Genomic DNA, 10970 nt, shown 5'->3' with positions numbered 1-10970 from the left:
TGCACATGGTTCAGTGCTTGACCGTTAACCAAAGGTTAGAAGTTCCAATCTACCCAGAAGCATCTTTGAAGACAGGCCTGGCTGTCTGCTTCTCAGATCCCTTGGAGCACACTCTGCCTGGACATGTGACGTCGCCAGCAGTCAGAGCTGGCTCCACAGTCACTTCAAAGAATTTGTAAAGAATTAATATTGTTATTTGTAAATAATACCACGAAGTATTCACCCAAGTATTACTTGTAATTATGAAGGGGATGAATAGTGGGAATTGAGAATAGAGAACTGAATAAAAATGATCCCTCAGCCGTCAGGGTCTGCAGAATCCTTCATTTCACAGAATAGGATTCTGGAAGGGTAGGTGACGTGACTTATTGTTCGGTGCCTTCGAGGCGGGACTGACTCCTAGCTGACACCCTGGTGGGTTCTCAGAGACTGTAAATCACATGGGAGGAGATTGCCCAATTTTCTCTGGGACAGCAGCTAGTGGATTCGAACCCCTTGCCTTTGTATTGCAAGTAGAGAAGTTGTGAAAAATAGCATATTTCTGCCTTATGGAATGTCTTCACACAACGTTGTTATGTCCTGTTGAGTTACTCGTGACTCATAGCGACCCTGTGTACCCTGCTCTGAACCCTGCTCTGTTCTGTGCCAACTTTATTGTCTCTGACACATCTACCCCCATTACCCCAGTCATTGAATCAATTCATCTCAGCGAAGATCTTCTTCTCCTGCGCTGTCCCTCTACTCTCCCAAACATGATGTCCATCTCCAGGGACCAATTGGTCCCTCCTTGCAGCATGTCCAAAGTGTGTCAGATGAAGTTTCATAATCCTTGCCCCCAAGGAGCAGCCTGGCTTCACCCTCACCAGGAAAAATCAGTTTTTTATAGCTGTCCATTCAGTACTCTTCTTAACGTGATATGTGTGACTTTAATAACTAGGAATCAAAGCAAGCAACTGTTCTTTGGATTTTTTTTGCCTTACACATTGTATTTTAAATTATCATTTACTATTGATCATTGGTTTTTTAAAAAATTATATTCTGATTTATATACAAAGTTTGAATACACTGTTTTACACAAAAGATAACTTACTTCCCATTTCCTTTTTCCTCTACCCACTGAATTGTACAACCCTGGGATTAACAACACCCCCTCCTCACTTTTCTGCTTTCACCCGCCCCCCTCAGATTTTCATACTCGTTCTACGATAATGATTCTATACAGTATTTGTCCTCGTGGGATGGAGTTAGTTCACTCAGCGTAATGCTCTCCAGTCCCTCCCAAGTTACGTAGCAATTTATAAAATCACTCTTCTCTGTGCTGTGTAGTATTCTGTTGTGTGAATGTAACACAACTCCTCAGTCCATTCATTTGTGGTTGGACATCTGAGCTGGTGCCATGTTTTTGTGATGGCCAATAATGCTGCTGTGAACACTGATTTCCAAGTCTCTGAGCCTCAGTTCTCATTTTCTGGGGTATATTCCAAGCAATAGCATAGATGAGTCTCAAGCACTGTTCTTTAAGGGCAAGAAGACCGGCCAATGCTCTTCTAGTCAGAGACCCCACCCCTGGCCCTCAAGCAGGAGCTGACCAGGCCATTGCTGTGCCCTGTGCTTAGCTGGGCAGTGCTGACCGGCTCGGGCACCAGGTGGCTAAGCCCTGCAGCTGGCACTGAAGACAATAGCCCACGACCCTGACTGGCTGCCTTAACTGTGAGGATGTCACCACAGCCTCATTGTCTCGACTCGCCTGGAGCCTCTCCCCTCAATGCTGGTTCGCCTGGACACTGACCACGGCACGGGCAGGCTGCTGTGCTGGGGGCACCCTCACCCCGTCACCACCTGAGATAGGCTACTTGGCACCAGGCAGGCATTCCTGAATACTGGCTGTACCAGGCTTGTCCTCAGGGTCACCTGGCCCAAGGGGTGACAGCCAGCCTTCTCCATGTCCTCCCCCAGGTGGTTGGGGAACCAGCTAACAACCAACAGTGAACTGGCAGGGCGACGCCCCAGATGTTCCAGCACATGGACGGGTGGGACTCTGGATGCGGTTAGAGCGAGGGGATGTCCTTATCCCTGCCGCCCACGCACAGGGCAGGCCGCGTTCCGGCCATTCTTCCCAGAGGCCCAGCTGCCCTGAGACCAACAAAGGCCTAGTCACAGGCGAGTGGTGCTGGTCCCTCGCCAGACCTGCCTGTCCGGTCTCCCAGCCCCTTTCTCTGCACTGACCAGGCAGCTGGTGGTGTGGCTTGGCGGCCCCTGGGAACGTGGCACCCAGTGTCCAGTGTGGGGAGCTGGTGCACGAGGCCACTGAAGAAGGAGGTTACTGGGAAGCGGGGGTGGAACGCACCCCTTCCCCCTTTCTGTCCATTTCCGTCTGCCTTTGTCCTGAGCCTCCCTTAGCCCTTTGCCCTAGAGGTGGTTCCACGTCTTCACATCCCGTGTGTGATGAGAGGAGCCGCTCTGCGGGTTTCCTGGACTGGCCCTCTGCCGAAGGACGGCCAGGCCTTTTCCTGGGTGACTGTGGACGGGTGAAGGTTTATAGCGATCCCACGGTGGTGGTCACACTCAGCAGCTCAGGCAGGTTTTGTCCCTCTGCCATCCTCCTGGTGGCGCATCACTCATCCCACTTCGCCCGTATGTTTCCTGCTTCCACTCCTCCTTCCCTCCTAAATTCCTCACTTTCTGAGCTTTGTCCTTGGGCCAGTGCTGCCCTGCTGATCTCCAGGGGTTGTTGATCGTTCTAGCACTTGTGTTTCACTCCAGTGCTGTCCACCTGATGGACTTGTCAGTTGTTTAGCTGGAAATTGAGCCAGAGGGTGAATTCTGTTCCATTCCAAGGTGAAGGTAACAAAGGGCCATGGTCTCCAGGGTTCCACCAGTCTCTGTTTAACCAGCAAGTTTAGTCTTGTTGTTGTTTGGGTTTTTTAAATTATCTTCTTACTAATTTTAATGAAAGTTTATAGATTTAGGGTTTCCAGTCATTCACCATTGAACTTTTCTCCCTGCCCACCCCCTTTTCACTTTTCTCCTTGAAAAGTAAAAGAAAAACTTGTTCATTGCTATGTAGTCCCTCCCCCCAAGTCCACTGCACTGTGCAGCCTTCATTCTGGACTCCTGTCTTGACAATAATACCCAATCATATATCCCTTTTGAACAGTTCTCTCTCTCATCTGTTGCAGTGCAATATACATCATTTCTCCCCTTCTCTGTCTTCCCTCAACCCCAGTGTCAGTCCCGTTTTACAATAGTGGCCCTATGCCGTATTTATCCCTTTGTGACTGAGATATTTAACTCAGCATAATGTCCTCTAGGGTCATCCACTTAGCATAGTATTTCATGAGTTCCTTATTTTTTTAGTGCTGCATAGTATTCCATCGTGTGAATATCACAGAGCTTCTCTTATCCACTCGTTTGTTGCTGGACACTTGGGTTGTTTCCAAAGTCAAGTCTTTTAAAGAAGACTTCTCTGTTCTCGTCCACATTTTTCTCTTAGTGTGGTCCGTTTAAAGCAGCATGTGGTGGTGACCGGGCACCATCTAGTATTTCTGGTCTCAGTGGTGGTGTCTGCAGCTTGCGTGTGGCCCATTAGTCCTTTGGATTAATTGTTTTCTATGCATCTTTGATTTTTCCCACCTTTCTCTGTTCTGAGTAGGGAGAGCCAGCCAAATAGTTGAGCCCCCTTTGATCTTTCTGAATGGTGGTTGGTGGAACTGTTAGAGCCACGTGGGACCCGGGGACGACCTTCTTTACCCACCAAACAGAAGATTCTATATGAGGCTATGATGCCCACAAGGTCCGTAAAATGGACCGAGAAGGGAGAGAAGGTGGTTGTGAGGAGCTTCCCGTCTGCCCCTCCTCACAGCCCTGACCCTCGCCTGCTCGCCCCCGCTGGCCAGCTCCCAGACACAGCTTGGCTTTCCTGTGACGTGTGAATCTCCACGCGTTGTTAGCCCCTCAGTCTCTGACTCAGGCAACCCCAGGGGCTGCAGACAAAACCTACCTGGTGCCACCCCGTGTTCACCACCTTGGGCGTGCTGCATGCTTACGTGGGCGGACACACACTGGGTGGGTGGACACACACACACACACACACACACACGTGCGTGCCAGTAGGACTGCACTCAGTTGGGCTGGAGGCACCGGAAGGGCACAGGGGATGGGCACTGTGATGGGGAGATGGTCTGGGATGGTCGGCAGAGGTTCTGGGCAGTGCGGGGCAGGGTCACTCGGTATGTGATGGGTGCCCCAGGGACTGCCTTGTTGCTGCCCACAGTCCCAGGCATACTCAGATGGAGGTGAACCCACACAGATGTGCCAGCTTAACCACCGGGTAGCAACACTGGAGGAAACAGTGCCGCTCAAGGCCTGGGGCGGGGTAGAGGTGTGAGCTGTGAGCCCCTCTCCCGGGTGGGTGCTGGGGCTGACGTGGGGGTAGGGGTGTGATCTGTAAGTGCCCCGCCAAGGTGGGTGCTGGGGGCTGTGAGCTGGGGGTAGGGCGTGAGCTGTGGTGTGTCTCTGAGATGGGTCTCCGAGGTAGGTGGTAGGGGCTGATGTGGGGCTAGAGGTATGAGCTGTGGGTGCCTCTCTAAGGTGGGTGCTGGGGGGCTGACATGTAAAGACAGGAGTGTGAGCCGTGGGTGCCCCGCCGAGGTGGGTGCTGGGGTATGATGTGGGGGTTGGGGAGTGAGCCGTGGGTGACTCTGAGGTGGGTCTCCAAGGTGGGTGCTGGGGGGCTGACATGTAAAGACAGGAGTGTGAGCCGTGGGTGCCCCGCCGAGGTGGGTGCTGGGGTATGAGCTGTGGGTTACTCTCTGAGCTGGGTGCTGGGGGCTGATGTGGGGGTTGGGGAGTGAGCCGTGGGTGACTCTGAGGTGGGTCTCCAAGGTGGGTGCTGGGGGCTGACATGGGAGTAGCGCTGTGAGCGTGGGTGACTCTCTGAGGTGGGTGCTGGGGGCTGACATGGGAGTAGCGCTGTGAGCGTGGGTGACTCTCTGAGGTGGGTGCTGGGGGCTGACATGTAAAGACGGGTGTGAGCCGTGGGTGCCCCGCCGAAGTGGGTGCTGAAGCTGATGTGGGGGTCTGGGTGTGAGCCGTGGGTGACTCTCTGAGGTGGGTCTCCAAGGTGGTGCTGGGGGCTGATGTTCCTCTCCACGGAAGAGAGACGAGGCTGCCCGCTCCCAGGAGGACTCACATACTCAGAAACCGAGGGGCGTTTCTGCTCTGTCCTGTGGGCTCACTGGGGTCGGAAGCAGCCTGACTGCTCTGGTGCTTGATGACCCCTCAAATCAGCAGATGGGGTGAAGCTGGGTGACCATTCCTTCCACTTCTGTGATCTTGCTTGCTGGTTCAGCCCCAAGAAGGTGAAAGACAGGAGAGATTTGGGGGCGCATAGCTCTCCTTGCCGCCACCTGGTCCCTGTGGCCTCGTGGCCGAGCCTAACACCTGGGCTTTGTGTCCTGCCTGCAGTGGCCTCGTGGTGTACGCGGACGGACCCCTGAACCTGGAACGCAGGGCGGAGGACATGTCCGAGCTGTTCCGGCCCTTCCACACACTGCTACGTAAGATCAGGTGGGCCGAGGGTCAGCATGGAGGCGGCTCAGGGTCTCGGGGTTTAAGGCAGTAACGTTGACCTCAGCAGTGGGCTCCAGTGTGTCAGAGGTGGTGAGGGCGGCACCGGACAGGGCAGGGCTCAGGTGTGCTGTCCACAGGGTCACGTTCAACTGACAACACCCACTGGCCCAGAAGCCTGCCTGCGGCCATGGTGCACAGCCAGCGGTGGGGAACGGCCGTCCGGCGGTGGGGAACGGCCGTCGGCGGTGGGGAACGGCTGGGCTGGGCCAGGAAGGTGTCCCAGGGATGGCCCTGCCCCTTGGCTGCTTCTGTGGGGCGGAGACGGGCTCAGGGCCCCCGCCCTTCTGCGGACACAGATTTGGTGGTGTGTGCCTGTTCTTGGCCAGTGTGGCTGGGTGTCCCCTCCAGCCCGGGGACCTCACGTTCTTCCCCTGCCCGGTCTCCCAGGGACTTGCTGCAAACCCTCACGGCCGAGGAGCTGCATACGCTGGAGAGAAACCTCTGCATATCCCAGGACGTGGAGTTCCCCCTGCGACCCGACGCCCAGGTGCCCGCCCCGCTGGTGCCTGCAGAGCCCCTGCCCAGCAAGGCCAAGGACGCCGACGCTGACCTGGCCTGCTCCATGCAGTATGACGACCAGGAGCTGGAGCAGCTCAACCGCATGGTGCACCGTGCGGGCGACGAGATGTCCTCGCTCCTGTCCCCGCCCAGTGCCTGCCAGTCCCCAGCTCACAGGCCGGGGGTCGAGGGCAGCCCGCGAGGGGTGGCCTCACCGGCCAGGATACGGCCGGAGCCGGGGGGCGACGACGAGGAGAGGGTGTTCTTCATGGATGACGTGGAGGGGGTGGCAGAAGCGCCCGGCAGGCCGGAGACCCCGGGTGGCCCTTTTGCGTGGGTGCCTGGCACCCGTGCCCACCCCCTGGACGGCGGGCAGGGAGGGACCCACGGGGAGGCAGTGCTCCGAGAGGTGTCCTCGGAAAAGGATGAGGACGCGAGAAACAACAACACGGCGGATGACCAGAGGCGGGCGGCCGGCCTCTCAGGCCCCAACTCCTGCAGCTGCCTGGACGCGCCGCGGGCCCTAGACGGCTGGGAGGCCGGTGCCCACGACGCCGAGGCGGCAGAGATGATCGCCCACCGCACGGGCGGCATGAAGCTCTCAGCCACTGTCATCTTCAACCCCAAGTCACCGTCTCCCTCGGACTCGGCCGTGGCCTCACCAGACGCTCCGGCCAGCGAGGTCTCACCACTGGGGCCTGCTGTGGACAAGGGGGACCCCAGTCCCAGAGAACTCAGCCCCGCCGCCACCAACTGCCTCATTAACTCGTGCGTGTGCTGTGGGAGCTGCGGGGACAGCAGGGACGAGGCTGTGGAGCGCTTGCAGAAGTGTGGCCTGGAGAATGTCATTGACGCCGCCTCCACAGGCCTGGCCAAGGCTGGGGACAAGGGCCCCGAGCCAGGACTGGAGAAGGGCCTGGCCACCCCCGAGGGACCACCTGCAGGTGTCACAGCCTCTCCACTCCCAGAAGACGGCTCTGTGCCTGATGGGCAGGAGCCCCAAGTCCCTTCCAGCCCCCAGGACCTGGTGAGCACCTCAGCATCCCAGGTGGACCCGGGAGGCGAGCCGCCAGGTGAGGGTGACGTTGGAGGTGAGCTGGAGAACAAGGACAGGGTGCAGGCCCCACAGAAGGAGGCTGAGGAGGAGAGGCAGTCCGAGCTGGGGGTCCAGGTGGCAGCCCCGTGCCCGCCTGGCTCCAGGTAAGGCCCGCAGGTGGGGAGATTTGGGGTGCATGGCAGAACGGGCCCTCTAGGTGCTTCGGTGTCCCCACCAGGGCTCATGGCTCTGGGAGATGCAGGACAGCCTCAAATGTGGCCCCAGGTGTGCTGTCCACAGGCACGGTGGCCGAGCCGGAAGGCATGATGTACCAGGCCCTGCTGGACAGATGCCCCTCCACCGTGGCTCCTGTCGGGGTCACAGGTGCTGAGCGTGTCCTCACTTTACCTCCCCTCCGTCATAGCTCTGTCAGGTGTCACAGGTGCTGAACGTGTCCTCACGTCACATCCTTGCCTGGCCACATGGTTGCTGGGCTCACATCTCCTGAAATGAGTGCCCAGCCCTTGGCGCTGAGTACCCAGCTCTCAGGCCGTGCGGAGATGCCGAGACCACCCTGAGCAGGTTCTCAGGGCCCTGCACCCCCACCGACTCCTCTCCGCTCTGATTCTCTCTCCCCTCCTCTGTACCAGCCCCCCTTCTCTTACCCTTTCTGTGCTCCACCCCCTCCAGCTTCTCCCCTTGCTCCCCCTCTGAACTCGAGGTGCACTCCCTCCCCTGTCCCCCACCCTCGGTTTATCCTGAGCAGAGCAACTCCTGCAGCATCACAGCCGTGCTTGATGTGCTGACCACAGTTGTTTATCCTTTACCTGTGCCCTGCGTGCTGACGGCCAGGGGAGCCGGCACGGGGGGACGGTGGACACACGGGTGATGGCAGGGTGGGCACACGAGGTGACAGCCAGGGGCACAGGGGGTGACAGCAGGGTGGGCACACGGGTGATGGAAGGGTGGCACATGAGGGTGATGGCAGGGTGTGCACATGGGGTGACAGCCAGGGGCACAGGGGGTGAAAGCAGGGTGGGCACACGGGTGATGGCAGGGTGTGCACATGGGGTGACAGCCAGGGGCACAGGGGGTGAAAGCAGGGTGGACACACAGGTGACAGCCAGGGAAACTGGCACAGGGGGTGATGGCAGGGTGAGCACATGGGGGTGACAGAGGAGCTGGCAAGGGGGTGACGGCAGGGTGGACAAATGGGGTGACACCAGGGGAGCTGGCACGAGGTGATGGAGCAGTGACAGTTCAGGGGCTGGTATTCCCGCTCAGGGTGCAGGACGGAGGTCCCCTCTCTGTCGGGAGTGGAGGAGGCCCCTTGTCGTCTTTGGCGTCGGGAGGCCTGGCCTTCCCTGCAGACCTCCAGGTGTTCTGTCCTCCTGGGGTGTCAGGGAGCTTTGTTGTGCTGGGGCCCAGGTCCAGAAAGATGCCGTCCACGCTGCTGCTGCTGTGTTGGTGGTGACGAGGCACCTTCCCGAAGAGTCAGGCTTTGCAAACGTGGTCCGTCAGCGAGGCTGTACCGGAGTAGAGTGAGTCTTCTGAGTGATGTATTAGAACAGAACAGAGGACTAGTCACACGTACGGAAGGGCACGTAAGGAGCTCTGGTGGCCTAGTGGCAAGAAGCTGCGCCGCAATCCTGAAGGCACAAAGTTCAAATCCACCAGCTGCTCCATGGGAGACGGATGGGCAGTCTCCTCCGGTGCAGTTCACGGGCTCTGAAAACCCACCCGAGGGTCAGTTGTGGGTCGGTTCTGGCTTGAAGGCCCACAACAACAACAACAGGGAAGGACAGACAGAGGGACACGTGGGAGAGGGTCCATCTACGATTCTGAGAATCCAGGCCAGCACAGGGCTCCAGAAGCTGGACAGGCCAGGAGCGCTCTGACGACCCTGTGACGCCCTGAGCTTGGCCTCTGCCCCTGGACGGAGATGGCGGTCACCAGAGGAGATCATGTGTCCTGTCAGATGTGGGCCCAGGATGTAAATCGACAGACCCGGTGAGGACCCTCCGGCCAGTGGCGGCCGGAGTCAGCACCTCCAGCTGTGGTCCCACCCTCCTGCACACTGACCGTCCCCCTCGGCAGCCACTCTCCGGTAAACCCCACGGGTGTCTTCCTTGTGATCGAGGAGGGAGGGACTCCCAGGAGCCCCTGTGCCGAGGGCTCTGTAATAGTATTACCGCGTGTGGTCCTCTCAGCAGCCCTGTGAGGGCCGATGACCCCACTGATGACCAGGATGTGGTGGACGGAGGGCGAGGAGCAGGCCGTGGGTCGGGTGGGGCTGGGGCTGGAGACCAGCCCAGGTCACTCACGAGGCAGCTCTCCACCCGTCTCCTGTCCAGAGAACAGACCGAGATCCCGCTCGGCCACCACTGTCCTTTGCTAGGGTCTGCAGGTGGCCAAGCTGGAAGCCAGCCTGTGGTGGGCACCGAGAAGTCAGTGTGTTGCCAAGGGCCCCCGTGGACAGAGGGATGCCCCTGGTCATCAGGACCAGTGTTTCACCGTGTAAATGGCTTTGGAAATGTCAACGTAGACAATTTCCAACATGCAAAAGAGGCAGAGCAGTGTATCATGCCTGTGGACTTGACCCACGTCCATGGTCACTAGCTCATGGTCCGTCTGGTCCCTCTGCCTCTGTGTTCCAGGGAGGGAAGACCCAGACTCCTTGTCACCCCACTGGACAGGATCCTTGAGTCTGTCACTCAGGATGGGGTCTCGTGAGGGGAACAGACAGGAAGTCCCGGATCCTTTCTGAAAAGTCAGCATCTTCAAAGCCGCGGCCAGCAGGTCACTTGTGGCCCGGAGCTGCGCTGGGACAGTCTGTTGCCCCTCAGTGCCCACGGCCTGAATCCTCACGGAAGCTGCCTTCCACGGTGTTCTTTGTGGGGCCGATGGCTTCACTCAGCGGCCCCTGGGCTGGCAGCCCAACACTTAGTCCGCTGCACCACCAGAGCCCCATTAATGTCATTGAGTTGGCGGTCAGATCCCCAGTGTCTGCATTTGTCACCCACTGCCCGCTGCTGTCCAGTGGCTGCGTCTCACGGTGATGCTGTGGGGTGGAGGGGAGCAGCCACCCAGCGCTTGCTCTGCAGCGCCACCAGGGTCCTTTACGGGGACTGAACACAGTGCACGCTTGCGGCCTGTTGAGGCGTCTCCCTCATTCTGTGGGCCTCTCTCGCCTCTCTCTCCTCCCTCACCACCACCCCTCCATGCCCTCCCTCCCAGCCTCCCCTCTCTTCCTAACATTCTTTGGTTGAAGACACCTGGACGTTGGTGATGTAGGAGGCTCACAGCCCGGGTTTCCTAGGTGACACCGCCACTGGTCTTGTCAGCTGTCCCCTGTGACTTACAGCCGTCAGTTGATCCTAAGCCCTGGTGACCCTCCATGGGGTCAGAGGCTATAAGTCCTTCCAGAAGGAGCCTGCCCTTTTTTCTCCCGTGGACCTGTTGATGGGCTTGAACCACTGACCTTCAGGTTACTTGCGTGACTCTCTGTCCTATGCTGCCAGGTAATCCTGCAGTCGGCCCAGGGGGACATTCTGTGGGAGGGGGCCGCCACCTTCTGCGCTGACCTGTGGGTAGCGGCCAGCTCCCGGAAGAGGCCCGAGGCCTTTTAGTAGGAGAGTTGAGTCACAGTCTGGACACCAGCGTGGTCTTTACTGTCAGATCCACCATTGACCTTGGAGCTTTTCAACAAACCACTAAAAGAAATTAATAAGATGCTCTGCTGGAGAAGGAGGGGGCAATCTCATCCTGTACCAGTCAGATCTGATCTGACAGTTTTGTTGTTATG

The 10970-nt window shown here is 58.1% G+C and overlaps 1 protein-coding gene across 2 annotated transcripts in view; it reads left to right on the top strand.

Moving 5' to 3' along the window:
- ZFYVE28 (zinc finger, FYVE domain containing 28) overlaps nt 1–10970 on the top strand; it is a 75921-nt gene that overhangs the window by 40058 nt on the left and 24893 nt on the right. For both annotated transcript variants that reach the window (XM_006893607.1, XM_006893608.1), the window contains 3 exons: nt 5467–5568; nt 6019–7243; nt 7279–7300. In XM_006893607.1, the coding sequence (XP_006893669.1) occupies nt 5467–5568; nt 6019–7243; nt 7279–7300 (1349 nt within the window). The remainder of the gene's footprint in view (nt 1–5466; nt 5569–6018; nt 7244–7278; nt 7301–10970) is intronic.

This window comes from Elephantulus edwardii, unplaced genomic scaffold (genome assembly GCF_000299155.1).
Source record: "Elephantulus edwardii isolate Elephantulus edwardi_28Jun2011 unplaced genomic scaffold, EleEdw1.0 scaffold00129, whole genome shotgun sequence".
Lineage (NCBI taxonomy): Eukaryota > Metazoa > Chordata > Mammalia > Macroscelidea > Macroscelididae > Elephantulus > Elephantulus edwardii.
This window is presented reverse-complemented; position numbering and strand designations above follow the sequence as displayed.